This window comes from Hypanus sabinus, chromosome 29 (assembly GCF_030144855.1).
Source record: "Hypanus sabinus isolate sHypSab1 chromosome 29, sHypSab1.hap1, whole genome shotgun sequence".
Lineage (NCBI taxonomy): Eukaryota > Metazoa > Chordata > Chondrichthyes > Myliobatiformes > Dasyatidae > Hypanus > Hypanus sabinus.
Genome location: NC_082734.1, coordinates 4,256,599 through 4,283,476, shown reverse-complemented (window position 1 = coordinate 4,283,476; position 26,878 = coordinate 4,256,599). Strand labels below are relative to the sequence as shown.

The 26,878-nt window shown below is 48.4% G+C and overlaps 1 protein-coding gene across 1 annotated transcript in view; it reads right to left on the bottom strand.

Moving 5' to 3' along the window:
* Nucleotides 1–26,878, bottom strand: part of LOC132382901 (transmembrane protease serine 6) — an 84,146-nt gene that overhangs the window by 21,905 nt on the left and 35,363 nt on the right. The window contains exons 6-12 of the mRNA XM_059953439.1: nucleotides 26,468–26,509; nucleotides 20,437–20,641; nucleotides 14,232–14,368; nucleotides 10,968–11,080; nucleotides 7,462–7,571; nucleotides 4,034–4,176; nucleotides 6–104 (exon numbers count right to left, since the gene is read on the bottom strand). Coding sequence (XP_059809422.1) covers nucleotides 6–104; nucleotides 4,034–4,176; nucleotides 7,462–7,571; nucleotides 10,968–11,080; nucleotides 14,232–14,368; nucleotides 20,437–20,641; nucleotides 26,468–26,509 — 849 coding nt within the window. The remainder of the gene's footprint in view (nucleotides 1–5; nucleotides 105–4,033; nucleotides 4,177–7,461; nucleotides 7,572–10,967; nucleotides 11,081–14,231; nucleotides 14,369–20,436; nucleotides 20,642–26,467; nucleotides 26,510–26,878) is intronic.

Below are 26,878 nucleotides of genomic sequence, written 5' to 3'. Positions count from 1 at the left end.
TTTACCACAGTTGTTCTCGTCCACGTTATTGCTGCAGTCTTTCAGGCCGTCACACTCTGGTACGCAGAGACCAGACACCGTGCACAAGACACCTTCGGGGCAGGCTGTAACACAGACAGAGGGACAGTCAGTGCAAAGCTGCAGTTTCCCAGATCCATGGCTACTTTACCGAGGCAACAGGAAATGCCCCTCGTATCAGTATTGGCTTATCACTGTCCCACATACCAAGACACAGTGAAAAGCTTGTCTTTCAAATTGTTTGTACAACTAAAACCTGAGCATGTCCCATCATAGGTAAAGCTCTCCCCACCATCTACACAGAACACTGTCGCAGAAAAGGTGCATCTATCATCAGGGACCCCCACCACCCAGGCCGGGCTCTCCTCTCGCTGCAGGGGTATCAGGACCCCCACCACCCAGGCCATGCTCTCCTCTCGCTGCAGGAGTCTCAGGACCCCCACCACCCAGACCGGGCTCTCCTCTCACTGCAGGAGTCTCAGGACCCCCACCACCCAGGCCGGGTTCTCCTCTCGCTGCTGCAGGGGTCTCAGGACCCCCACCACCCAGGCCGGGCTCTCCTCTCGCTGCAGGGGTCTCAGGACCCCCACCACCCAGGCCGGGCTCTCCTCTCGCTGCAGGGGTCTCAGGACCCCCACCACCCAGGCCGTGCTCTCCACTCGCTGCAGGGGTCTCAGGACCCCCACCACCCAGGCCGGGCTCTCCTCTCACTGCAGGAGTCTCAGGACCCCCACCACCCAGGCCATGCTCTCCTCTCGCTGCAGGGGTCTCAGGACCCCCACCACCCAGGCCGTGCTCTCCTCTCACTGCTGCAGGAGTCTCAGGACCCCCACCACCCAGGCCATGCTCTCTTCTCGCTGCAGTGGTCTCAGGACCCCCACCACCCAGGCCGTGCTCTCCTCTCACTGCAGGAGTCTCAGGACCCCCACCACCCAGGCCGTACTCTCCTCTCACTGCAGGAGTCTCAGGACCCCCACCACCCAGGCCGTGCTCTCCTCTCACTGCAGGAGTCTCAGGACCCCCACTACCCAGGCCGGGCTCTCCTCTCACTGCAGGGGTCTCAGGACCCCCACCACCCAGGCCGGGCTCTCCTCTCGCTGCAGGAGTCTCAGGACCCCCACCACCCAGGCCGTGCTCTCCTCTCGCTGCAGGGGTCTCAGGACTCCCACCACCCAGGCCGTGCTCTCCTCTCGCTGCAGGAGTCTCAGGACCCCCACCACCCAGGCCGGGCTCTCCTCTCACTGCAGGAGTCTCAGGACCCCCACCATCCAGGCCGTGCTCTCCTCTCACTGCAGGAGTCTCCGGACCCCCACCACCCAGGCCATGCTCTCACTGCAGGAGTCTCAGGACACCCACCACCCAGGCCGTGCTCTCCTCTCACTGCAGGGGTCTCAGGACCCCCACCACCCAGGCAGTGCTCTCCTCTCACTGCAGGGGTCTCAGGACCCCCACCACCCAGGCCGTGCTCTCCTCTCACTGCAGGAGTCTCAGGACCCCCACCACCCAGGCCATGCTCTCACTGCAGGGGTCTCAGGACCCCCACCATCCAGGCCGTGCTCTCCTCTCACTGCAGGAGTCTCAGGACCCTCACCATCCAGGCCGGGCTCTCCTCTCACTGCAGGGGTCTCAGGACCCCCACCACCCAGGCCATGCTCTCACTGCAGGAGTCTCAGGACCCCCACCACCCAGGCCGTGCTCTCCTCTCACTGCAGGAGTTTCAGGACCCCCACCACCCAGGCCATGCTCTCACTGCAGGGGTCTCAGGACCCCCACCATCCAGGCCGTGCTCTCCTCTCACTGCAGGAGTCTCAGGACCCCCACCATCCAGGCCGTGCTCTCCTCTCACTGCAGGAGTCTCAGGACCCCCACCACCCAGGCCATGCTCTCACTGCAGGAGTCTCAGGACCCCCACCACCCAGGCCGTGCTCTCCTCTCACTGCAGGAGTTTCAGGACCCTCACCACCCAGGCCATGCTCTCACTGCAGGGGTCTCAGGACCCCCACCATCCAGGCCGTGCTCTCCTCTCACTGCAGGAGTCTCAGGACCCCCACCACCCAGGCCATGCTCTCACTGCAGGGGTCTCAGGACCCCCACCATCCAGGCCGTGCTCTCCTCTCACTGCAGGGGTCTCAGGACCCCCACCACCCGGTTCAGGAACAGTTATTACCCCTCAGCCGTCAGGCTCTTGAACCAGGAGCTCCTGAACTTCACTAACTTCACTCATCCCGTCACTGAACTGTTCCCACAACCTATGGGATCACTTTGAAGCTGTCTGCACCTCCTGTTCTTCATATTTACTGCTTATTTATTTATTATTTTCTTTTTGTATTTGCACGATTTGTCGTCTTTTGCACATTGTTTGTCTGTTCTTTTGGGTGTGGCCTTTCATTGCTTCTGAGAATGCCCACAAGAAAATGAATCTCAGGATTGTGTATGGTGAGGTATTTTACAAATTTACTTTGTATAAATGGACACTTTTTCCCACAGGGTTTCCTTATCTGGATTACCTGTAACTGGACAAGCCACCCATAGATGCTATCACATCCTCCGAAATCCTGCCACAGCAGGTGTGGAATCTTACGTTTAATGAAAGGTGTTTGACAAAAATGGCAATGAAAATGTGCAGAGGCTGGTAACGGTGTGTGGTATTGGTGTTTTAAGTCATAGTTTGTTCTCTAATACTGACTCCCCACATCTGAGCAATTGGTCATTCTAACCTCACGAACCTGATTCTTAAAGTCTCTGGGATGACTCTATAAAACCGTGGTTCGACCCCGCTTGGAATATTGTGTTCAGTTCTGATTGCCTCATTATAGGAAGGATGCTGAAGGTTGCAGAGCAGATTTACCAGGGATACTGCCTGGATTAGAGGGCATTTTTTGTGAAAACAGGTGGAGTGGGGCTAGGGCTTTTGTCTTGCGAGGAAACTTGATAGAGGTGTACGAACGGGTAAGAGGCATAGAAAGAGCGGATAACCAGAGAACAGTTGTCAGGGTGGAAGTGGCCAATACCAAGGGGCATAACTTTAAGGTGATTGGAGGAAAGCACAAGAAGGACCTGGTTGTTATAGCCAGGGGTTGTTATGGGGACCAACTCCCACTACCTATTAAATGCTCCCAGTGATGTGCACCTCAAATAGCCTCTGACAACCAAGTCCAGCTCCTGGCCTTCACGAGTGGCTTAGCTACTAACCCCGGTGGAACTGTTTCTATTGACAGGAGAAGGGCAAAGGTAGGTTACTGGTGCCTTAAAGCCAGTCATTTTGGGCAGATGGGGCTTGTCTGCCATTAGGTGAAGGTAAATTCTGATCTCAAACCTGCACTGCCCCGTGGCTATACCCACTCATGGGGAGTAAACCCCGAGGGAAAAGTCCGGAGCTGGGGTCCCTAAGGCAATGCTGTTCAATGCGGACTGACAACTCCTGTGACACCGCTGTTACCAAACTGTATCGGTCTCTGCCGTTCCTTTGGGTTCATCAGATACAAGGAGAGGGGGAGCCTGCCGCACGGGCAACAGCTTGCTCTCCATATTTAACTGCCCTGGCTTGTGTATCCAGATAGCTAATGCAACATCCATGGTCGCCCCTTACCGACAGAAGCCTCAACAACAAATAGGAGGGATGACAGAGTTAAGTTCTTCACACAGAGAGTGGTGGGTGCGTGGAACGGCCTGCCTGAGGTGGTGGTAGAGGCAGAAACATTAGGGACGTTTAAGAAACTCATAGATAGGCATGTGGATGATAGAAAAATGGAGGGATATGCGGGAGGGGGTTAGACTGATCTTGCAGTAGGTTAAAAGTTTGGCATAGCATCGTGGGCAGAAGTATCTTGATACCCTTCTCCAATCATCCCTCAAATTAGCCAGTTCAACCCTGGGAAAAAGCCTCTGGCTGCCCTGCTCCAGGGAGGGGCTTCCTGCTGCCCCACCCCAGGGAAAAGGAATCTGGAGCTGGATGGAACTAGCATCTCCACGAGGCCCGACCAGCACACCGCGCCCCCGCCCCAAACGCACGTACGGTCGGATTGGTTGAAGAGGCTGTACTGGAACTGGATGCCCGGCCCCGTCAGCATCACCTCGGAGCTGAAGGTCACTCTTGTGGTCAGCGCCACGGCGAAGATTCTCTCCGCGTACGGTTGTAGCAGTCTCTTTCCGCACAGCCTGGGGGGAGAGGAGGTGGCGTTAGGCATGCTTCAGGTGATGGGGGGGGGGGGGGTCCCAGTAATGGGGTAGGTGGGAGGTGGGTGGGTGAGGGAAGTGGGAATGATGTGAAAAGTAGGGAGGTGATTCTACAACCTACAGTCTCCCTTTCAAGGACTCTTTAAAGATTATTCATCAAAATACCTCTGTTATCCGTCAAAATCTGAATGAGAATCAGGATCAGGTTTCTGGTATTTGTATGCCTGCAAAAAATCCCCACTGCTGCCTGTAAGGAGTTTGTACGTTCTCCCTGTGGCAGCCTGGGTTTCCTCCGGGTGCTCCGGTTTCCTCCCACAGTCCACACCGGTTAGTAGGTTAATTGGTCAGTGTAAACTGCCCTGTGATTATGCTGAGGTGATATCGGGAATTGCTGAGCTGCAAGGATCAAAGGGCAGAAAGCCTATTCCACATGGTATCACCATAAATAAATAAAAAAAACAATTGTGGACATACGGTATTCTGTGAATTTTGTTGTTCTCTGACAGCAGTACAGTACATGAAATTTACTATAAATTACAGTAAAATATGTATTTCAAAAATGAAATCATTACTGCTAAAGTAGTCACTGACCAATGCAGTCCAAGGAGAACGCACACGAAATGCTGGGGAGAGCTCAGCAGGTCAGGCAGCGCCTACGGAAATGAATAACAGTTGGCTCTTCGGGCCGAGACCCTTCCCCAGGGCCGAGAAGGAAGAGGGGAGACGGCAGAAGAAGAAGGTGGGGGGAGGAGAAGGAGGTCGGCTGGAAGGTGATAGGGTGGGTGGGAAAGGTCAAGGGCTGGAGAAGAAGGGATCTGATAGGAGAGGAGAGTGGGCCATGGGAGAAACGGAAGGAGGAGGGGCACAAACCGAGAAGTGTCACCAAGTTCCTGGCGGCAAAATAGCACGTCCACAACTTACGGACCCTAACCTGTATGTTTTTGGAATGTGGGAGGGAACCACAGCACCCTGGTGGAATTCCACATAGATTCAGACTCCTTCCAGTCGGCGACAGAAATTGAAAGCAGACTGGTGATTGCCAGCACCATTAAGCGTCGTGTTAACCACCTGTTCACAACTCCTGTTCACAACGCTCTGTTCTCAGCGTTGTAGATCTCAGCGCCCTGTTCACGACTCCTGTTCACAACGCCCTGTTCTCAGCGTTGTAGATCTCTTACTTGGACAATTCATCTTCTGTTGCACGTTGGTTGTCTGTTAGTTTTCTGTGTTATTTCTATCGTATTTCTGTACTTTCCTGTGAATGCTCACCAAGAAAATGAACCTCAAAGTCGTGTATGGTAACATACGCGTACTCTCTAAATTAATTTACCTTCGAATTTGAACTTTGATAAGTGAAAGAGGTAAATTGTTGAAGAAGAAGGAATCTGATAGAGGTCTGTTGGTCGGGGTTGACCATGGTCATCGTGTCTTAGTTGTCTAGGTACGCAAGCCTGGACAGTATGATATGGAGAGCATATGCAGGCTCCCCCTCTCCATGCAGCCGATAAATCCAACGGAACTGGAGAGACCGATACAATTTAACACCAATGCCATCGCAGAACTGAATGCAGGACTGCCTTAGGGACTCCCGCTCTGGACTCTGGGTTTCCTCCTGAAGCCTTCCCCATGAGCAGGTACAGCCGCAAGGCAGCGGAGGTTTGAGATCAAAGTTTTCTTGCCCTAGATGAGCTGCCAACCAGGGCTGACGAGCCCAATCTGCCCTAAGTGACAGGTTTTAAGGCACCAGTAACCTGCCTTTGCCCCTTCTCCTCCCAGTAGCAATGGTTCCACTGGGTTTAGTAGCTAAACCTCATGTGAAGGCCAGGAGCTGGACTTGGTGGTCAGAGGCTGTCTGAGACACACGCCATTGGAAGTATTTTTAAAAAATTTATTGAGATACAGTGTGGAATGGGCCCTTCCGGCCCTTCGAGCTGTGCTGCCAGCGACCCCTGATTTAACCCTGGCCTAATCACAGGACAGTTTACAATCACCAATTAACCAGTACATCTTTGGACTGTGGGAGGAAACCAGAGCACCTGGAGGAAACCCACGGTCACGGTGAGAAGGTACAAAGTTTTTACAGACAGTGGCAGGAATTTAACAGGTTGCGGGAGCTTATCGCTACTACAACTCCCGGCCTTAAGGACAGGTCCAGAGGAAGGAGCAACACACATAAAATGCTGGAGGGACTCGGCAGGCCAGACAGCATCTGGGGAAAGAGTACAGTCCTGAGTGCTGCCTGGCCTGCTGAGTTCCTCCAGCATTTTGTGCATGTCGCTCTGATTTCCAGCATCTCCAGATTTTCTCTTGTTTGTGACCAAAGGAGATGGGCAAGTCATGAAGAGAAGAAACTAATTTGAGGCTGACACCCTCCACAAGTGCCCTAAAGACCTCCTCTAATTTTGTCTTGGTTTAAATTCCACCTGGAAGTTCCTGAATTTCCTTTGTGGAAGAGCTGGGAGAAACTCTGCTCTGGAGTTCGGGACGGGGAGGGTGGCTGTGTAGGGAACGAGGGAGAGCATCGTGATGCAGTGAAGTTGGACACAAGGGCTGTTCTGTACTTGGGAAGATGGAACGCTGAGTCTTGCTCGGTCAATGGTTAGCCCGATTCCCTCTCCAGTACACCAGGTTGGAAGTGACGCTCCCGTGTGGTACCAGGGGAGTGCAGCATTGCCACAGGTGATGCCTTTCGGCCCTTCTCTGGTGGGCTTCAAAGCACCCACAAAGCAGCGGCGAACGGACCCAGCCCGTGGGACCTTGCTGTACGTACAATGGCTTCCACAACACAACCACAATCGCAGGTACTCAACAGAACTGGGGGACGTCACGAGGTGCTGGAAGGTGCTTTAGTAGAGGATAAAGATATATGTACCTTGAAACACACAGTTAAACGCACAGTTGATGACCAACACAGTCTGAGGATGTGCTGGAGGCAGCCTGCAAATGTTGCTGCGCGTCCTGTCCCAACCCAGCATGCCCGCAACTCACTGACCCGAACTGGTACGTTTTTGGACCGTGGGAGGAAACTGGAGCTGGAGACCCGCACAGTCACAGGGACGAAACAAATAAACTCCTTACAGTCTGTGGCAGGGACAGAATCTGGGATGGTGACCCCAGGGCCTGCAAAGTAGCCGCAATGCTACCACGTCACCCAGTTTCCTGTAAGTGCCGGTCATATTCATCAACCGTACTCCGCCAGGAGTGGCCGGGGAAGATGGAAGGAGGAAAAGAACAAAAAAAAACAAGTGAAGAAGAGGTCAAACTTACTTTCGGTTTTGTATCATCCACTGGCCTTGGGAGCAGGGATCTCTGAACAAGGGTGTGTCCAGTTCGTAGCCGTCAAACCACAAAGTGATTCCATAGTCAAGGCTTGGGACCTGTGGGGTGAGACAGGACACAGAGAGAGGGTGAACCAGGTCCTTGACCTTTCACTGTGACAACTGAGTAAAGTTCATCATAGTAGATTTATTATCAAAGTACATATATGTCACAATCCGAAGTTAGATAAGTCAGCTGGACAAATGATGTACTACAGGGTTCTGAAAGAAGTGGCTGAAGAGATGGAAGAGGCATTAGTAATGATCTTTCAAGAATCTCTGGATTCTGGCATGGTTCTAGGGGACTATAAGATTACAAATGTCATTCCACTCTTCAAAAAGGGAGAGAGGCATGAGGAAAGGGAATTATAGGCCAGCTCGTCTGACCTCAGTGGTTGGAGTCGATTGCTTTTGGGATACTTGGAGACACGCGATAAAACAGGCTGTAGGCAGCCTGGGTTCCTCAAAGGAAAATCTTGCCCGACAGATCTGCTGGAATTATTTAAAGAAATAACAAACAGGATAGACAATGGAGAATTGGTTGATGGTGTGTGCCTGGATTTTCAGAAGGCCTTTGACAAGGTGCCACACATGAGGCTGCTTAACAATGCCCATGATATTACAGGAAAGATTCTAGCATGGATAAAACAGTGGCTGACTGGCAGAAGTCTTATTGATTATTGATTGACATACAGCATGAAGTGTGCCACGTCACCCAGTACCCCATGATTTAATCCTACCAAACCACAGGACAATTTACAATGACCAATTAACCTACCAGACGGTATATCTCTGGACTGTGGGAGGAAACCGGAGCACCCGGAAGAAACCCACTCAATCAAGGGGAGAACGTGCAAACTCCTTACAGGCAGCAGCGGGAATTTATCACGGGTCACTGGAACCGTAAAGCATTGTGCTAAGCTCTACACTATTACGCCTGCTGGTGGCTAATGGTGTTCCACAGGGGTTTGTGTTAGGGTCACTGCTTTTTACGATATAGGTAATTGATTTGGATGATGGAATTGATGATTTTGTTGCAAAGTTGCCAGGTGATATGAGGCTCTGGAATGCTGAAGAATGATGTGTGACCTCGTTGAAACCTATTGTAACCTAAAGGCCTTGATAGCGTGGACGTGGAGAGGATGTTTCCTGTGGTGGGGGAGTCTATGACCAGAGGACACAGATAGAGTGGATGTGGAGAGGATGTTTCCTATAGTGGGGGAGTCAAGGACCAGAGGACACAGATAGAGTGGATGTGGAGAGGATGTTTCCTATGGTGGGGGAGTCAAGGACCAGAGGACACAGATAGAGTGGATGTGGAGAGGATGTTTCCTATAGTGGGGGAGTCTGGGACCAGAGGACACAGATAGAGTGGATGTGGAGAGGATGTTTCTTATAGTGGGGGAGTCTAGGACCAGAGGACACAGATAGAGTGGATGTGGAGAGGATGTTTCCTATAGTGGGGGAGTCTAGGACCAGAGGACACAGATAGAGTGGACGTGGAGAGGATGTTTCCTGTGGTGGGGGAGTCTATGACCAGAGGACACAGCCTCAGAACAGGGTGGGCATCCTTTAAGAATGGAGAGGAGGAGGAATTTCTTCAGCCAGAGAGACATAAATCTATGGAATTTGTTGCCCCAGGTGGCTGTGGAGGCCAAATGGTTGCGTATATTTAAAACCAAGGTTGATAGATTCTTGATTGGTCAGGGTATGAAGAGATGCAAGATGGGGCTGAGAGGGAAATGGATCAGCCAAGATGAATTGGCAGAGCACAAGTGATGGGTCAAATGGCCTATTTCTGCCTTTATATCATATGATCTATATAAAAACACAAGATTTATTTTTTTCATTTTCTCGTGGGCAAACACAGCAAATACAAAAAACGCAGTAGAATCAATAAAAGACTGAACCCAACAGGACAGACAAACAACTGAGGTGCAAGAGACAACAGATAGTGCAAATACAAAACTAATAATTAATTAATAGATAGATAGATAGATAAATATATATATATGTATCAAGAACGAGATGAAGAGTCCTTGAAAGTGAGTCCATAGGTTGTGGGAACATTTCAGTGGTGGGGTGAGTGAAGTTATCCCCTCTGGTTCAAGAGCCTGATGGTTGAGGGGTAATAACTGATCCTGAACCTGGTGGCATGGCTCCTAAACCTTCTTTTCGTTGGCAGCACTGAGAAGAGAGCGTGACCTACGTGGTGGGCGTCCCTAATGGCAAAGTTCTGTGTAAATGTGTTCAATGGTAGGGAGGGCTTTACCTGTGATTGGCTGAGCCATATCCACTACTTTCTGTAGGAATTTCCATTCAAGGGCATTGGTGATTCCATACCAGGCGGTGATGCAGTAAGTCAATATACTCTCCACGACACATCTCTAAAACAAGTCAATGCTTTAGATGTTACGCCAAATATTTGTGAACTCCTTAGAGGCACTGCCATGTTTTCTTTGTAATTGCACTTACGTGCTGGCCTCGGGACAGGTTTTCCAAAATAATAACGTCGAGGGATTTAAAGTTTCTGGTCCCCCAATGAGGACTTGCTCGTGGACCTCTGGTTTTCTCATCCCGAAGTCAATAATCATCTTTCTGGCCTTGTTGGCATTGAGTGAGGGGTTCTTGTTGAGACACCACTCAGTCAGATTTTCAATCTCCCTTCTCTGTGCTGATTTACCACCACTTTTGATTCCGCCAACGTCAGTGATGTAATTAGCAAACTTGAATATGGTGTTGGAGCTGTGCTTAACCACACAGTCCCAAGTGTAAGGTGAGTAGAGCAGGGGCTAAGCACTCAGCCTCCTGTTGCACCTGTGCTGATGGAGATTGTGGAGGAGGTGTTATTGCTAAGCCAAATTGACTGGCATCTGCGAGTGAGGAAATGGGGGATCCAGCTGTGCAAGGAGGATCCAAGGTTTTTAAAGCTTATTGATTAGTTTTGAGGGGATGATAGTATTGAATGCTGAGCTGTAATCGATAAAGATGCATCTTTGCTGTCCAGATGTTCCAGGGTTGAGTGAGATAGCATCTGCTGTGGACCTGTTGCTCTGGTAGGTAAATTGGAGTGGCTTCAAGTTGCTTCTCATGCAGGAGTTGATCTGTTTCTTTGCCATCCTCTCAAAAGACTTCATTACTGTGGATGTAAGTGCCACAGTGATTACCCTCAGCCATCAGGCTCTTGAACAAAGAGGATAACTTTACTCAACTTCACTTATCCCATCACTGAACTATTCCCACAACCTATGGACTAACTTTCTTTATTATCATCATTTCTTTAATTTTGCACTTGCAGAGTTTGTTTTTGACCCAAGCTGCAGCAGCCTTTCATTGGCTCTGTTATGGTGACTATTCCATTATGAGTATGCCCACAAGAAAGCAATTCTCAGGACGTGTGTGTACTTCGATGACAGATTCACTTTGAAATTGAGTGCTGGTGTGCAGGTCACTTACAGTGAAGTACCAAATACAGTGGGCATTGGGCGGGTAATAACTCGGAAAGTACGGCGTGCTGCAATTGCCTTGAATGCCCCATTCTTCTCTCAAGGTGATATTCGCAAAGCATTCTGAAATAAGATTAAAACAAAGCCATAAGAATTTAATTTGCACATTTAAATTGGCCACCCAGCTACAGGAAGAATGGAATTGAGCTGGAGGGGGACACAGACAGGATGTTGCCCAGACTGGAGTTACGAGGAGAGATTGAGTAGGCTGGACATAAACACAAGAGATTCTGAAGATGGTGGAAACCCAGAGCAACACATGAAATGCCGGAGAAACTCAGCAGGTCAGGCAGCATCTATAGAGAGGAATAAACAGTCGACAGTTTGGGCCTTGGCCATTGATCAGGACTTTTATTCCATTAAGATTAACAGCCTGAGAGCCCACACTCGATGATTTCAAAACAGCTTCTTCCCCTCCATCTGATTTCTGAACGGACAGTGAACCCATGAACACTCCCTCACTACTCTTGTTTACTTTCTGCACAACTTCAGGAACCAATGGACTCACTTTCAAGGACTCTTCATCTCATGTTCTCCATGTTTAGTGCTTATTTATTTGTTGTTATTATTACTTCTTTTTGTATTTGCACAGAATGTTGTCTTTTGTACATGGGTTGTTTGTCTGTCCTGTTGGGGATGGTCTTTCATTGATTCTACAGTGCTTCCTGTATTCATTGTGAACGCCCGTAAGAAAATTCACAGTTCAGGGTTGTACATGGTGGCGTGTAGTGGCTATAAAAAGTATTCCCCCTGGAAGTTTTCATGTTTTATAACAATGAACCACAGTGGATTTAATTTGGCTATTTTTGATACTGCTCAGCAAAAGAAGACGCTTTCATGCCAAAATTAAAGCAGACCTCTACAAAATGTTCTAAATTAAATACAAATATAAAACACAAAATAACTGATTGCATAAGTATTCACCCCTTTAATATCACACACCAAATCATCACTGGTGCAGCCAATTGGTTTCAGAAGTCAGATAATTAGTTAAATGGAGTCAAGATGTTTCAATTGATCGTAGTAAAAATACAACTGCAGGTGAGTCAGTATCCTGGCAAAAACTACACCATGAACACAAAAGAACACTCCAAGCAACTCCACACAAAGGTTATTAAAAAGCACAAGTCAGGAGATGGATACAAGAACATTTCCAAGTCACTGAATATCCCTTGGAATACAGTTAAGTCAATCATCAAGAAATGGAAAGAATATGGCACAGCTGTAAATCTGCCCAGAGCAGGCCGTCCTCAAAAACTGAGTGACTGTGCAAGAAGGGGACTAATGAAGGAGGCCAGCAAGACACCTATGACAACTCTGGAGGAGTCACAAGCTTCAGTGGCTGAGATGGGAGAGACTGCGCAAACAACAACTGTTGCCCGGGTGCTTCACCAGTCGCGGCTTTATGAGAGAGTGGCAAAGAGAAAGCCACTGTTGAAAAAATCTCACATGAAATCGCAGCTAGAGTTTGCCAGGTGGCATGAGGGAGACTCTGAATTCAGCTGGAAGAAGGTTCTGTGGACTAATGAAACCAAAATTGAGCATTTTGGCCATTAAACTAAATGTTATGTTTGGCATAACACAAACACCACACATCATCAGAAACTCACCATCCCTACCATGAAGCATGGTGGTGGCTGCATCGTGCTGTGGGGGTGTTTCACTGCAGCAGGCCCTGGAAGGCTTGTGAAGGTAGAGGGTAAAATGAATGCAGCAAAATACAGGGAAACCCTGGAAGAAAACCTGATGCAGTCTGTAAGAGAACTGCGACTTGGGAGAAGATTTGTTTTCCAGCAAGACAATGACCCCAAGCATAAAGCCAAAGCTATACAGGAATGACTTAAAAACAATCAAGTTAATGTTCTGGAATGGTCAAGTCAGAGTCCAGACCTCAATTCATCTGAGAATTTGTGGCTGGACTTGAAAAAGGCTCTTCACTCACGATCTGACAGAGCTTGGACAGTTTTGTAAAGGAGAATGGGGAAAAATTGCAGTGCCCAGATGTGCAAAGCTGATAGAGACCTATCCACACAGACTCAAGGCTGTAACTGCTGCCAAAGGTGCAGCTACCAAATACTGACTTTAAACGGTTGAATACTTGTAATAGTTATTTTGTGTTTTATAATTGGGTTTAATCTAGACCACTTTGTGAAGATCTGTTTGCACTTTGTCACAAGAGTCTTTTTTAGTTGAACTGTGTCAAAAAAGTACAAATTAATTCCACTGCGATTCAATGTTGTAAAACAATAAAACATGAAAACTTCCGGGGGGGGGGGGGTGGTGGTGAATGTGTGTGTGTACATTCTTATAATTTATGGTATATTTTTTGTATATTTAATGAATGAATGAAATTTTATTTTGGTCAGTACAAACATAACAAAAAGCATCATTTTCAACAATGATTTTATGACAAAATATGAAATACTGCAATTGTTGCTGACACAAAACAACAAATTCTATGACATATGCCAGTGATATTATTGATAAATATTATTAATGAGCTGTTACAGGAAGTGGTAGTGGTACAGGCAGGAAAAATTACAACATTTAAAATAATATTTTGAGAGGTAATAGATAGGGAAGGGTTATTGATAACCATGATAAGTGGCTTTAGTGGCTTATCTAGTGATAAGACTAGATGGGCTGAAGGGCCTATTCTGTGCTGTACTCTATGACTCCATTAAACATGATTCTGAATTCTGGTTCATAATTCTGAATTATGACGATGACAAGTTTATAAAATCACTAGGGGCAGAGACAAAGTAGCTAGTTGGTCTTCCTTGCAAGGAAGGAAAGTCTAGACATAGAGGGCACAGCTTTGAGGTGAGCGGGGAAAATGCTAAAGGACATCGGAGAGGCATGAGAGACAGGCAAGTGAATAGAACGAGCTGTTATAGGAAGAGGTAGAGGCAGGAAAAGTTACGACATTTAAAAAAATATTTGGATAGGTAATGGATAGGAAAGGGTTAGGTGGGTACAAACCATAGATGGGCCAAAGGGCCAGTTTCCATATTGTATCATCTTGTAAAATAAAGGGACAGAGTTATGTTTCTCTGAGGCTCAACAATGAACAATTACCGACTGGAGGAGACTGTTCAGCAGGATCAGAGTGAATGCTTCATCAGACCGTACCGTTCCCTCTCCTTGGTGAGATCAGGGTGGGAGAGGGTGTGAGTGTGGTTATGCAAGCAGACAGCAGGCATTAGTTTCTCACCTGGCATTGGCAGAGCCTGTGCTGAGAATCTGAAGGTCTGAGAGCTGCTGTAACGTCCCTCCTTCCAGACAATGGACATGATGTTACTGGACGAGAGGATTTCCACTGCTGGTTCGTGCCAGTTGCATTTGTACAGGCTGGATGGAGAGAGGACAGAACTGTTGAAAGTGGCCCCTCAGGCCCACAACTCAGTTAGATCCAGACTTCTGGATCTCCACTCCACCTACATCTCCTAGGAATCATCCATCTCCACTTCCAGAGCTCGCAGCCTAATCAGCCCGCGGAGGTTGGAGGGAGGTCCCCACTGACTCTGGGAGGAAGTCCCCGGTGCTGTGTGAAGGCCCCAGCTCTAGTTTGGATGCGAAGGCCACCACCCACCCCCCCCCCCAACCCCGTACACTATGGAGAATTCAATGGTTCAAAGTTTCCTTATAACTCTGAAATTCTTCTTCTCCATTGTTCTTCCTCTCAAGGCATCTCAATCACATCACTTTCAGTCACACCGAACAAACTGGTCTAGGTGAACTCTCCCCCAGTTTAACTCTTTCAGCAGGATCTGACCGACATAATCAGAGTCCCAGCTCCTGTACTTTGTGCCCTCGCTAATGAAGGTAAATATGCCAAACACCTTCTTCACCACTGAATCTAGCTACACCACCAATGGACTATGGACTATGAACATAACCCTTAACCTCTCTGTTCCACAATATGCCCAGAGTCCTGCCACTTACACTTAATTCCTGCGCCAGTCTTTTAATCCCACAAAAATACAACTGCAGATGCTGTGGATCAAAGAATTCGTACACAGCGCTGGAACAACTCAGTAGGTCAGGCAGCATCCGTGAGAAAAGAGTAGCCAATGATTCGGGCCGAGACCCTTCATCAGGAATCCCACACTTTGCACGTGGCTGGCCTAGTTTGGGCTTGAAAGATTAGCTTTATTTGCCACAGATACATCGAAACATACTGTGCAATGGGTTGCTTTGTGTCAATGACCAACACAGTCCGAAGAGGTAAGTGTTGGCACACTGCTTAACAGTAACATGCGGCAACTCCTTAACCCTAATTGGAATGTGGGAGAGAACCAGAGCACTCAATTAGATGTCCTCCTTTTTCAAAGAAAGGGGCTTCCCTTCCTCCACCATCAACTCTGCCCTCAACTACAACTCTTCAATTTCAATTGCCCTTCCCCCACCCACTTTCTGCAGGGATCACTCCCTATGCAACTTTCTTGTCCATTCGTCTCGCCCCACTGATCTCCCTCCTAGCACTTATCCTTGCAAGCGGAACGAGTGCTACTCCTCCTCTCTCACTACCATCCAGGGCCCCAAACAGTCCTTCCAGGTGAGGTGACACTTCACCTGTGAGCCTGTTGGGGGGGGTCATATACAGTGCTCAGTGCTCCTGGTGGGTGGCCTCTTGTACATCAGTGACTCCCGACGTAGACTGGGCGACCGCCTTGCCGGGCACCTACACTCTGTCCGCCAGAACAAACGGGATCCCCCAGTAGCCGCCCATTTTAATTCCACTTCCCATTCCGATATGTCCATCCATGGCCTCCTCCACTGTTGGTATAAGGCCACATTTGGGTTTGAGGAACAACACCTTATATTCCATTTGGGTAGCCTCCAACCTGATGGTATGTACGTCGATTTCTCAAAATGACAGTAATCTCTCCCCCACCCTCACCATTTCCCATCCCTTCGTTGCCTCTCTCCATGGCCTTCTGTCTCTTTCACCAATCAACTTCCTAGCTCTTTGCTTCATTCCTTCCCCTCCAAGTTTCCCCATCACCTGGTGTTTCTCTCTCCCCTCCCCACACCTCTCGAATCTACTCCTCAGCCTTTTCTCTCCGGTCCTGCCGAAGGGTCTCGGCCCGAAACATCGACTGTACTTTTCCCCCACAGATGCTGCCTGGCCTGCTGAGTTCCTCTAGCATTTTGTGTGCGTTGCTCAGATTTCCAGCATCTGCAGATTGTCTTTTGCTTGAGAAATGATAAGCCTGGGGGAATGGGTGACTGGTTTGATCTCTGGAGGCTGGGATTATTGTCAGTGACACGGAATTGGATCCTGCAGGATTTCATGGAATACAAATCAATAGCACAGGTTAACAGCCTGGTTCATTCCCATCCTTCAGGGACCAAAATCACAGGGAACAAGTTCAAAGTACAGTATATGTCACCATATACAATCCTGAGATTCACTTTCCTGTGGGTATTCAAGGTAAATACAAGAAACACAATAGAATCAATGAAAGATCACACCCAACAGGACAATAATTTTTAAAGACTCTTCATCTCATGCTCTTGATATTTATTGCTTATTTATTTATTATTATTATTTCTTACTTTGTATTTGTACAGCTTGTTGTCTTCTGTACTCTGGTTGAATCCTAGTTGGGCAGTTATAGTTACTATTCTATAGATTTGCTGAGTATGCCCGCAAAAAATGAACCTCAGGTCTGTATATGGTGACATAAATATACTTTGATAATAGAATTTACTTTGAACAGACCAACAATGTGCAAAACACAGCAAACTTTTCGCAAATATAAAAAATATAATAATAATAATAAATAAGCAATAAATCTTGAGAGCATGAGGTTAAGATTTCTTGAAATTGTGTCTAAAGGCTGTGGGAGCAGTTCTGTGACGGGCGAGTGAAATCGAATGAAGCGGTCCCTTCTGATTCCAGAACTATCAGAAATCGGAGATGGAAAGAGACTTGGGAGTCCTTGTGTAGGATTTCTGAACGGTTATCTTGCAGGTTGAGTGGGTGGTAAGGAAGGAAAGTGCAGTGTTGGCATTCATTTTGCGAGGATTAGAATATTAAAGCAAGCATGTAATGCTGAGGCTTTATAAAGCACTGGTCAGACCACACTTGGAATATTGTGAGCAGCTTCACACCCCATATCTAAAAAAAATGTGTTAGCATTGGAGAGGGTCCAGAGGAGGCTCAAAAGAATGATCCTGGGGATGAAAGGGTTAATGTATGAGGAGAGTTTGCTGGCTCTGGGCCTGCACTTGCTGGAGTTTAAAAGAATGAGAGTGGATCCATATAGAGTGGGTGTGGAGAGGATATTTCCTATGGTGGGGGAGTCTAGGACCAGAGGACACAGATAGAGTGGATGTGGAGAGGATATTTCCTATGGTGGGGAGTCTAGGACCAGAGGACACAGATAGAGTGGATGTGGAGAGGATATTTCCTATGGTGGGGGAGTCTAGGACCAGAGGACACAGATAGAGTGGATGTGGAGAGGATATTTCCTATGGTGGGGGAGTCTAGGACCAGAGGACACAGATAGAGTGGGTGTGGAGAGGATATTTCCTATGGTGGGGGAGTCTAGGACCAGAGGACACAGATAGAGTGGGTGTGGAGAGGATGTTTCCTATAGTGGGGGAGTCTAGGACCAGAGGACACAGATAGAGTGGGTGTGGAGAGGATGTTTCCTATAGTGGGGGAGTCTAGGACCAGAGGACACAGATAGAGTGGGTGTGGAGAGGATGTTTCCTGTAGTGGGCGAGTCTAGGACCAGAGGACACAGATAGAGTGGATGCGGGGCAGATGTCTTCTATAGTGGGGGAGTCTAGGACCAGAGGACACAGATAGAGTGGATGTGGAGAGGATGTTTCCTATAGTGGGGGAGTCTAGGACCAGAGGACACAGATAGAGTGGATGTGGAGAGGATGTTTCCTATAGTGGGTGAGTCTAGGACCAGAGGACACAGATAGAGTGGATGTGGAGAGGATGTTTCCTATAGTGGGGGAGTCCAGGACCAGAGGACACAGATAGAGTGGATGTGGAGAGGATGTTTCCTATAGTGGGGGAGTCTGGGACCAGAGGACACAGATAGAGTGGATGTGGAGAGGATGTTTCCTATAGTGGGGGAGTCTGGGACCAGAGAACACACAGATAGAGTGGTTGTGGAGAGGATGTTTCCTATAGTGGGGGAGTCTCGGACCAGAGGACACAGATAGAGTGGATGTGGAGAGGATGTTTCCTATAGTGGGGGAGTCTCGGACCAGAGGACACGGATAGAGTGGATGTGGAGAGGATGTTTCCTATAGTGGGGGGAGTCTTGGACCAGAGGACACAGATAGAGTGGATGTGGACAGGATGTTTCCTATAGTGGGGGAGTCTGGGACCAGAGGACACAGATAGAGTGGATGTGGAGAGGATGTTTCCTATAGTGGGGGAGTCTAGGACCAGAGGACACAGATAGAGTGGATGTGGAGAGGATGTTTCCTATAGTGGGGGGAGTCTTGGACCAGAGGACACAGATAGAGTGGATGTGGAGAGGATGTTTCCTATAGTGGGGGAGTCTGGGACCAGAGGACACAGATAGAGTGGATGTGGACAGGATGTTTCCTATAGTGGGGGAGTCTGGGACCAGAGGACACAGATAGAGTGGATGTGGAGAGGACGTTTCCTATAGTGGGGGAGTCTGGGACCAGAGGACACAGATAGAGTGGATGTGGAGAGGATGTTTCCTATAGTGGGGGAGTCTGGGACCAGAGGACACACAGATAGAGTGGTTGTGGAGAGGATGTTTCCTATAGTGGGGGAGTCTCGGACCAGAGGACACAGATAGAGTGGATGTGGAGAGGATGTTTCCTATAGTGGGGGAGTCTCGGACCAGAGGACACGGATAGAGTGGATGTGGAGAGGATGTTTCCTACAGTGGGGGGAGTCTTGGACCAGAGGACACAGATAGAGTGGATGTGGACAGGATGTTTCCTATAGTGGGGGAGTCTGGGACCAGAGGACACAGATAGAGTGGATGTGGAGAGGATGTTTCCTATAGTGGGGGAGTCTAGGACCAGAGGACACAGATAGAGTGGATGTGGAGAGGATGTTTCCTATAGTGGGGGGAGTCTTGGACCAGAGGACACAGATAGAGTGGATGTGGACAGGATGTTTCCTATAGTGGGGGAGTCTGGGACCAGAGGACACAGATAGAGTGGATGTGGAGAGGATGTTTCCTATAGTGGGGGGAGTCTTGGACCAGAGGACACAGATAGAGTGGATGTGGAGAGGATGTTTCCTATAGTGGGGGAGTCTGGGACCAGAGGACACAGATAGAGTGGATGTGGACAGGATGTTTCCTATAGTGGGGGAGTCTGGGACCAGAGGACACAGATAGAGTGGATGTGGAGAGGACGTTTCCTATAGTGGGGGAGTCTGGGACCAGAGGACACAGATAGAGTGGATGTGGAGAGGATGTTTCCTATAGTGGGGGAGTCTGGGACCAGAGGACACACAGATAGAGTGGTTGTGGAGAGGATGTTTCCTATAGTGGGGGAGTCTCGGACCAGAGGACACAGATAGAGTGGATGTGGAGAGGATGTTTCCTATAGTGGGGGAGTCTCGGACCAGAGGACACGGATAGAGTGGATGTGGAGAGGATGTTTCCTACAGTGGGGGGAGTCTTGGACCAGAGGACACAGATAGAGTGGATGTGGACAGGATGTTTCCTATAGTGGGGGAGTCTGGGACCAGAGGACACAGATAGAGTGGATGTGGAGAGGATGTTTCCTATAGTGGGGGAGTCTGGGACCAGAGGACACAGATAGAGTGGATGTGGACAGGATGTTTCCTATAGTGGGGGAGTCTGGGACCAGAGGACACAGATAGAGTGGATGTGGAGAGGACATTTCCTATAGTGGGGGAGTCTGGGACCAGAGGACACAGATAGAGTGGATGTGGAGAGGATGTTTCCTATAGTGGGGGAGTCTGGGACCAGAGGACACAGATAGAGTGGATGTGGAGAGGATGTTTCCTGTAGTGGGGGAGTCTGGGACCAGAGGGCACAGACTCAGAATAGAAGACGTCGAAGTGGAATTTCCTTAGCGAGAAGATGATGAAACTGTGGAAATCATTGCTGTAGATGGCTGTGGAGGCCAAGTCATTGAGAAGTTGATAGGTTCTAAGGGTGTCAAATGTTACTGGAAGAAGACAGGAGAATGGAGTCGAGAGGGGAAATAAATCAGCCAGAGCAGACTTGTTGAGCTATATGGCCTGATTCTCCTCTTATGTCCGCTGGTCTTCATTCACTCTCATCTACATGTGACTTCTGACCCACCAAATGCACTCCTGGTTACGGGGAAGAGGGGACGTGGTGGGGAGGAAGGCATACTTAGACAATGAGCAGTAATTGACAGTGTTCCCTGTGCCATGACTGGAGAGGTAATGAACAGCGACTCACGAGGTGAGGAGGTCCATGTGGCTGACCGTGACCTCGTTGAACACCAAGATGCGGTCCTTGCAGTAGTCTTTCACCCATTCCAGCCTCAGCTTGAGAAGGTGCCCCACAGGCCCTTGCAGATGCCAGAGGCAGCTCTTGTAGCTGCTGTCAGGACCGCTCAGAATGGTGCTCTCAGCGGTGCCGATGAAGTTATAATCGTGGCACTCTGCAGGCGAGGAAAGGACGGGCAGATGCGAGTCCGAAGAGAAGAAAAGGCAACTTTTAAAAGGTTTCGAAGTTTCAAGTACATTCTATTATCCAAGTACAGATGTGTCACCATATACAGTCCGAGATTCATTTCCCTGTGGCATTTACAGTAGATCTATAGAAAAGTAACTAAGACTTCAATGAAAGATCACCCAGAGTGCAAAAGACAACAAACTGTGTAAATGCAAATATAAATAAATATCAAGAACATGAGATAAAGATTCCTTAAAGTGAGATCATTGGTTGTGGAAACATCTCAATAATACGGCAAGTGAGTGTAGTTATCCCTTTTGTTCAGGAGCCTGATGGTTGAGGGGTAGTAACTGTTCCTGAGCCTGGTGGTGTGAGTCCTGAGGCTCCTGTACCTTCTACCTGATTGCAGCAGAGAGCACGGCCTGGGTGGCGAGGATCTCTGATGATGGATGCTGCTTTCCTACGACAGCGTTTCATGTAGGCGTGCTCACTGGTTGGGAGGGTTTTACCCGTGACGGAGTGGGCCAAATCCACAACCTTTTGTAGGATTTTCCCATTCAAAGGCATTGTGAATTGGTCACATGGGTGTAACTGAGTGGCGTGGGCTCAATGCGTTGGAAAGGTCTGTTCCTGCGATGTAATCTCTAAATAAGTAAATTGCCTATTGCAGTTGTCGAGCGATCCAGTGAATATAATAACGATAGTAAACATACAGTCACGCTGAAATCTCTGCCTTCAAAACACGTGCCCTGGTGCTCTGGATCTGACCCCGTCTCTGCGCATCTAACTAACTCACATTCTGAACCAATAAATAAGCCAGGTGCTGGACAGCCACGATTTCTGACCAATCAGATGCCAGATTATTGGGGTCATACTGTTCTTCCTACCCTCAATGGGAAGTGATGCCGATCAATTTTCTGACCCCTGGAAAATGGAGACCATAGGTGTCTCTCTGTCATGCAGAACATTTTTTGTGATCAAGTTAAACTTACAAGATTTATTTAGAACACAAGAAGTAGGCATAGCAGCAGAAGTAGGCCATTCAGCCCATTGAGTCTGCTCTGCCATTCCATCATGGCTTATCTATTTTCCCTCTCAACCCCATTCTTGGCTTGTGAACTTTTTGTCTTTCAGCCATCCAAGGCAGTGAGATATTTTTGCAGTCCACCTAGTGACTCGTTAACAGGAAGACTGGAGTTGGGTATATCTGAACCTTTGTGGAAAGAGGGAAGAATAGAACTAAAAGCACAAAAACAGAAACTTCAGAACACAGTGGGTTTTGGTTAATTGGGACACATCGGAACCTCTACATTTCGGCCCAATTACATGGCTGCCTCAATTAGCCAACATTTCATGCAAATAGTTAAAAAGGTATAAAAAAAAAGATAAGCTGAGAAACAAATTATGTATTTAAATTAAATACAGAATACATTAGAACACTCCCAATATTACCAGAGTACTATAAAACTGTATTAGTCCCTAATAGTTATCGACTGAAGAATTCATCCAGTATATGCAATGAACAAAATCAGTGCAGATATCTAGTGCAGCTAATGGACTGCCTTCGTACAATGGTTGCACACTCCAAATCTTCATTTTCATTGTAATATTGAAGATGATTGTTGATACCTTCAAATTCTCCATATTTCCTAACTTGTTGAGGTACTGAAATCATTTCATTTTCCCTCCTGGCAGTTTCTAGCACATCCAAGCCTGAATGCTTGAAACCACGGTGAGCAAAACGGTTCTGAATTGTCTTACTGCGTATTTCTCACCAACTGTCAGTGGCAAAAATCACTGATTTTAGAACACCTGACACCATTTAAAAACCGTTTGCTCTAAGCATGGTGTAGTGTCTAACAGCCACACAAGTGGAGCTGACTGACACTGGTTAGAACCTGTTTGGCAATAGTCTGCCGCCCCAATTAAGCAGTGTGGTGTCCAAATAAACAGAGGGAATCCTGGCAATTTTCTCAATGGGTTTTTGCTCTTTAAGAGTGGTAAATGGTACCCCGATTAACCAATAACCCAATTAACCAGAATCGATTGTAAATTAGCATTTTGAAACAAACAACAATATACACGCCTAAGTGATGTTAAGTCTGTGTTACGCTTGTATTGTACTATGCTTGTGACAATAAACTTACCTATACATAGAACATTACAGTACAGAACAAGCCCTTCAGCCCATGATGCTGACCTTTTAGCCTACTTTAAGATCAGTCTAACCCTTCCCTCTGACATAATCCTCCATTTTTCTATCATCCACATGCCTATCTAAGAGTTTCTTAAATGCCCCTAATGTGTCTGCCTGTAGCACCACTCACTGTGTAAAGAAGTTACTTCTGACATTCCTCCCTATATTTTCCTCTGCCCACCTTAAAATTATGCCCCCCTTGTATTGGCCATTTGTGCCCCGGGGGAAAAATGTCTCTGGATATCCACTCTATCGATCCTCTTGTCAATCTTATACACCTCTATAAAGTCACCTCTTACCCCCCTTCACTACAAAGAGAAAAGCCTGAGCTCACTCAGCCTATCCTCATGAGGCACCCTCTCTAATCCAGACAGCATCCTGGTCAATCTCCTCAGCACCCTCTCTAATCCAGACAGCATCCTGGTGAATCTCCTCTGCACCCTCTCTAATCCAGGCAGCATCCTGGTGAATCTCCTCTGCACCCTCTCTAATCCAGACAGTGTCCTGGTGAATCTCCTCTGCACCCTCTCTAGTCCAGACAGCGTCCTGGTGAATCTCCACTGCACCCTCTCTAATCCAGACAGTGTCCTGGTAAATCTCTTCTACACCCTCTCTAATCCAGGCAGCATCCTGGTATATCTCCTCTGCACCCTCTCTAATCCAGGCAGCATCCTGGTCAATCTCCTCTGCACCCTCTCTAATCCAGACAGCATCCAGGTGAATCTCCTCTGCACCCTCTCTAATCCAGGCAGCATCCTGGTGAATCTCCTCTGCACCCTCTCTAGTCCAGGCAGCATCCTGGTCAATCTCCTCTGCACCCTCTCTAATCCAGGCAGCATCCTGGTGAATCTCCTCTGCACCCTCTCTAATCCAGGCAGCATCCTGGTGAATCTCTTCTGCACCCTCTCTAGTCCAGGCAGCGTCCTGGTATATCTCCACTGCACCCTCTCTAATCCAGGCAGCATCCTGGTGAATCTCCTCTGCACCCTCTCTAGTCCAGACAGCAGCCTGGTGAATCTCCTCTGCATCCTCTCTAATCCAGGCAGCATCCTGGTGAATCTCCTCTGCACCCTCTCTAATCCAGGCAGCATCCTGGTGAATCTCTTCTGCACCCTCTCTAGTCCAGGCAGCATCCTGGTATATCTCCTCTGCACCCTCTCTAATCCAGGCAGCATCCTGGTGAATCTCCTCTGCACCCTCTCTAATCCAGGCAGCGTCCTGGTATATCTCCTCTGCACCCTCTCTAATCCAGGCAGCATCCTGGTAAATCTCCTCTGCACCCTCTCTAATCCAGACAGCGTCCTGGTCAATCTCCTCTGCACCCTCTCTAATCCAGACAGCATCCTGGTCAATCTCCTCTGCACCCTCTCTAATCCAGGCGGAATCCTGGTCAATCTCCTCAGCACCCTCTCTAATCCAGGCAGCATCCTGGTGAATCTCCTCAGCACCCTCTCTAATCCAGACAGCATCCTGGTGAATCTCCTCTGCACCCTCTCTAATCCAGGCAGCGTCCTGGTGAATCTCCTCTGCACCCTCTCTAATCCAGGCAGCGTCCTGGTGAATCTCCTCTGCACCCTCTCTAATCCAGGCAGCGTCCTGGTGAATCTCCTCTGCACCGTCTCTAATCCAGGCAGCATCCTGGTGAATCTCCTCAGCACCCTCTCTAATCCAGGCAGCGTCCTGGTGAATCTCCTCTGCACCCTCTCTAATCCAGGCAGCGTCCTAGTGAATCTCCTCTGCACCCTCTCTAGTCCAGACAGCGTCCTGGTGAATCTCCTTTCACCCTCTCTAATCCAGGCAGCATCCTGGTGAATCTCCTCTGCACCCTCTCTAATCCAGGCAGCATCCTGGTGAATCTCCTCTGCACCCTCTCTAGTCCAGACAGCGTCCTGGTCAATCTCCTCAGCACCCTCTCTAATCCAGGCAGCATCCTGGTCAATCTCCTCAGCACCCTCTCTAATCCAGGCAGCGTCCTGGTCAATCTCCTCTGCACCCTCTCTAATCCAGGCAGCATCCTGGTAAATCTCCTCAGCACCCTCTCTAATCCAGGCAGCGTCCTGGTCAATCTCCTCTGCACCCTCTCTAATCCAGGCAGCATCCTGGTCAATCTCCTCTGCACCCTCTCTAATCCAGGCAGCATCCTGGTGAATCTCCTCTGCACCCTCTCTAGTCCAGACAGCGTCCTGGTGAATCTCCTCAGCACCCTCTCTAGTCCAGGCAGCATCCTGGTGAATCTCCTCTGCACCCTCTCTAATCCAGACAGCAACCTGGTGAATCTCCTCTGCACCCTCTCTAGTCCAGACAGCGTCCTGGTGAATCTCCTCAGCACCCTCTCTAGTCCAGGCAGCATCCTGGTGAATCTCCTCAGCACCCTCTCTAATCCAGGCAGCATCCTGGTGAATCTCCTCTGCACCCTCTCCAATCCAGACAGCATCCTGGTAAATCTCCTCTGCACCCTCTCCAAACTTCCCATTATCTTGTATTAGCCATTGCTGCCCTGGCTGTCCACTCAAACTATGCCTCCTCAAACTTGAACTAATAAATAAAATAAAAGGTACAGTTATTAGATCAAGGCAAAACAGAATGGTGCATAGACTGTAGTGTAATATAATGTAGAGCAAAATGAAACAACAATAATGGAATGGATGCCCATTAGCAAGGACCCCAGCACCCAGGCCTTGCTCTCTTCACGCTGCTGTCATCAGGAAGAAGGTATCTGACACCACCAGTTTCAGGAAGTTATTACCCCTCAGTCACCAGGCTCATGAACCAAAGGGGATAACTTCATGCACCCTCTCATCCAGATGTTCCTACAGCCTATCGATTCAGTTTCAAGGACTCTTCAGCTCATGTTCTCAATATTTATTGCTTATTTATTTACTTTTTCCTCTTTCTTTAGTATTTGCACAGTTTGTTTTCTTTTCCACACCGGTTGCCTGTCCTGTTGGGTGCGGCCTTCCACTGATTCTTTTGTGTTTCTTGTACTTACTGTGAATGCCCACAAGAAAATGAATTTCTGGGTTGTACAGTATTGTGCAAAAATCTTAGGCACATATATATCACTAGGGTGCCTAAGACTTTTGCACAGCACTGTAGTAACTTTATATATTACACTGTACTGCTGCCATAAAACAAACAATTTCATGACACATGTCTGATATGGGTCTCTGTTGTGGACCGAGAGTGGGAAGGGGGCAGGGAGAGGGGAATCATGGTTGAGAAAAGGGCAGGGAGTAGGAAGCACTGGAGAGACATTCTGTAGTGACCAATAAACCAGTTGCCTGGAATCAAATGAGCTTGCCTGGTATCTCAGGGCTGGGTGTGCCTGCACCCACCCCACCACCTGCCCCCACCCCTCCCATGGCACTTCACCCTCACCATTCCCAACATCCTTTGCTCCCACCAAACTTACAGACTTGGTCTCTGCTCCACGTTGGCAAATCCAGTACAGTACCCTAGCTGTATAAACCCGCCTAAGACTTTGCACATCGCTGTATATGGTGACATCTATGTACTTCGATAATAAATTTATTTTGAACTTTGAACAGAGAGAAGTGAAGGATCTAAGAATGCTTCACACCACCAGGAAATGGTTGTGCTCACCACAGTCCTTACCTGCTGCTGATATCAGGGTCTCAAGTTCATTTTCCAATAGATCTGTCAAAGTAAGAAAGAAATGCGATGTCACTGGTGTTTTATTTAATGTATTCAGAGATACCGCACAGAACAGGCCCTTCTGGCCCTTTGAGGTGCGCCGCCCAGCTACCCCCGATTTAACCCTAGCCTAATCACGGGGCAATTAACCACCAGGCAATACGATAACACCCCACACTTGCCGGCATTAAATTCCCACTGCCATTTTTTCAGCTCATTTTTCCAGCTGACCCAGATCCCTCTGCAAGCCAAAATAATCTTCATCCCTGTCCACGACAGCCCCAGGATCGCAGAACGTGTCCTGTGAGGAAAGGCTGCACAAGGAAGGGCTTTCCTCTGGAGGGAAGAGGACAAGAGGTAGGTTATGAAAGG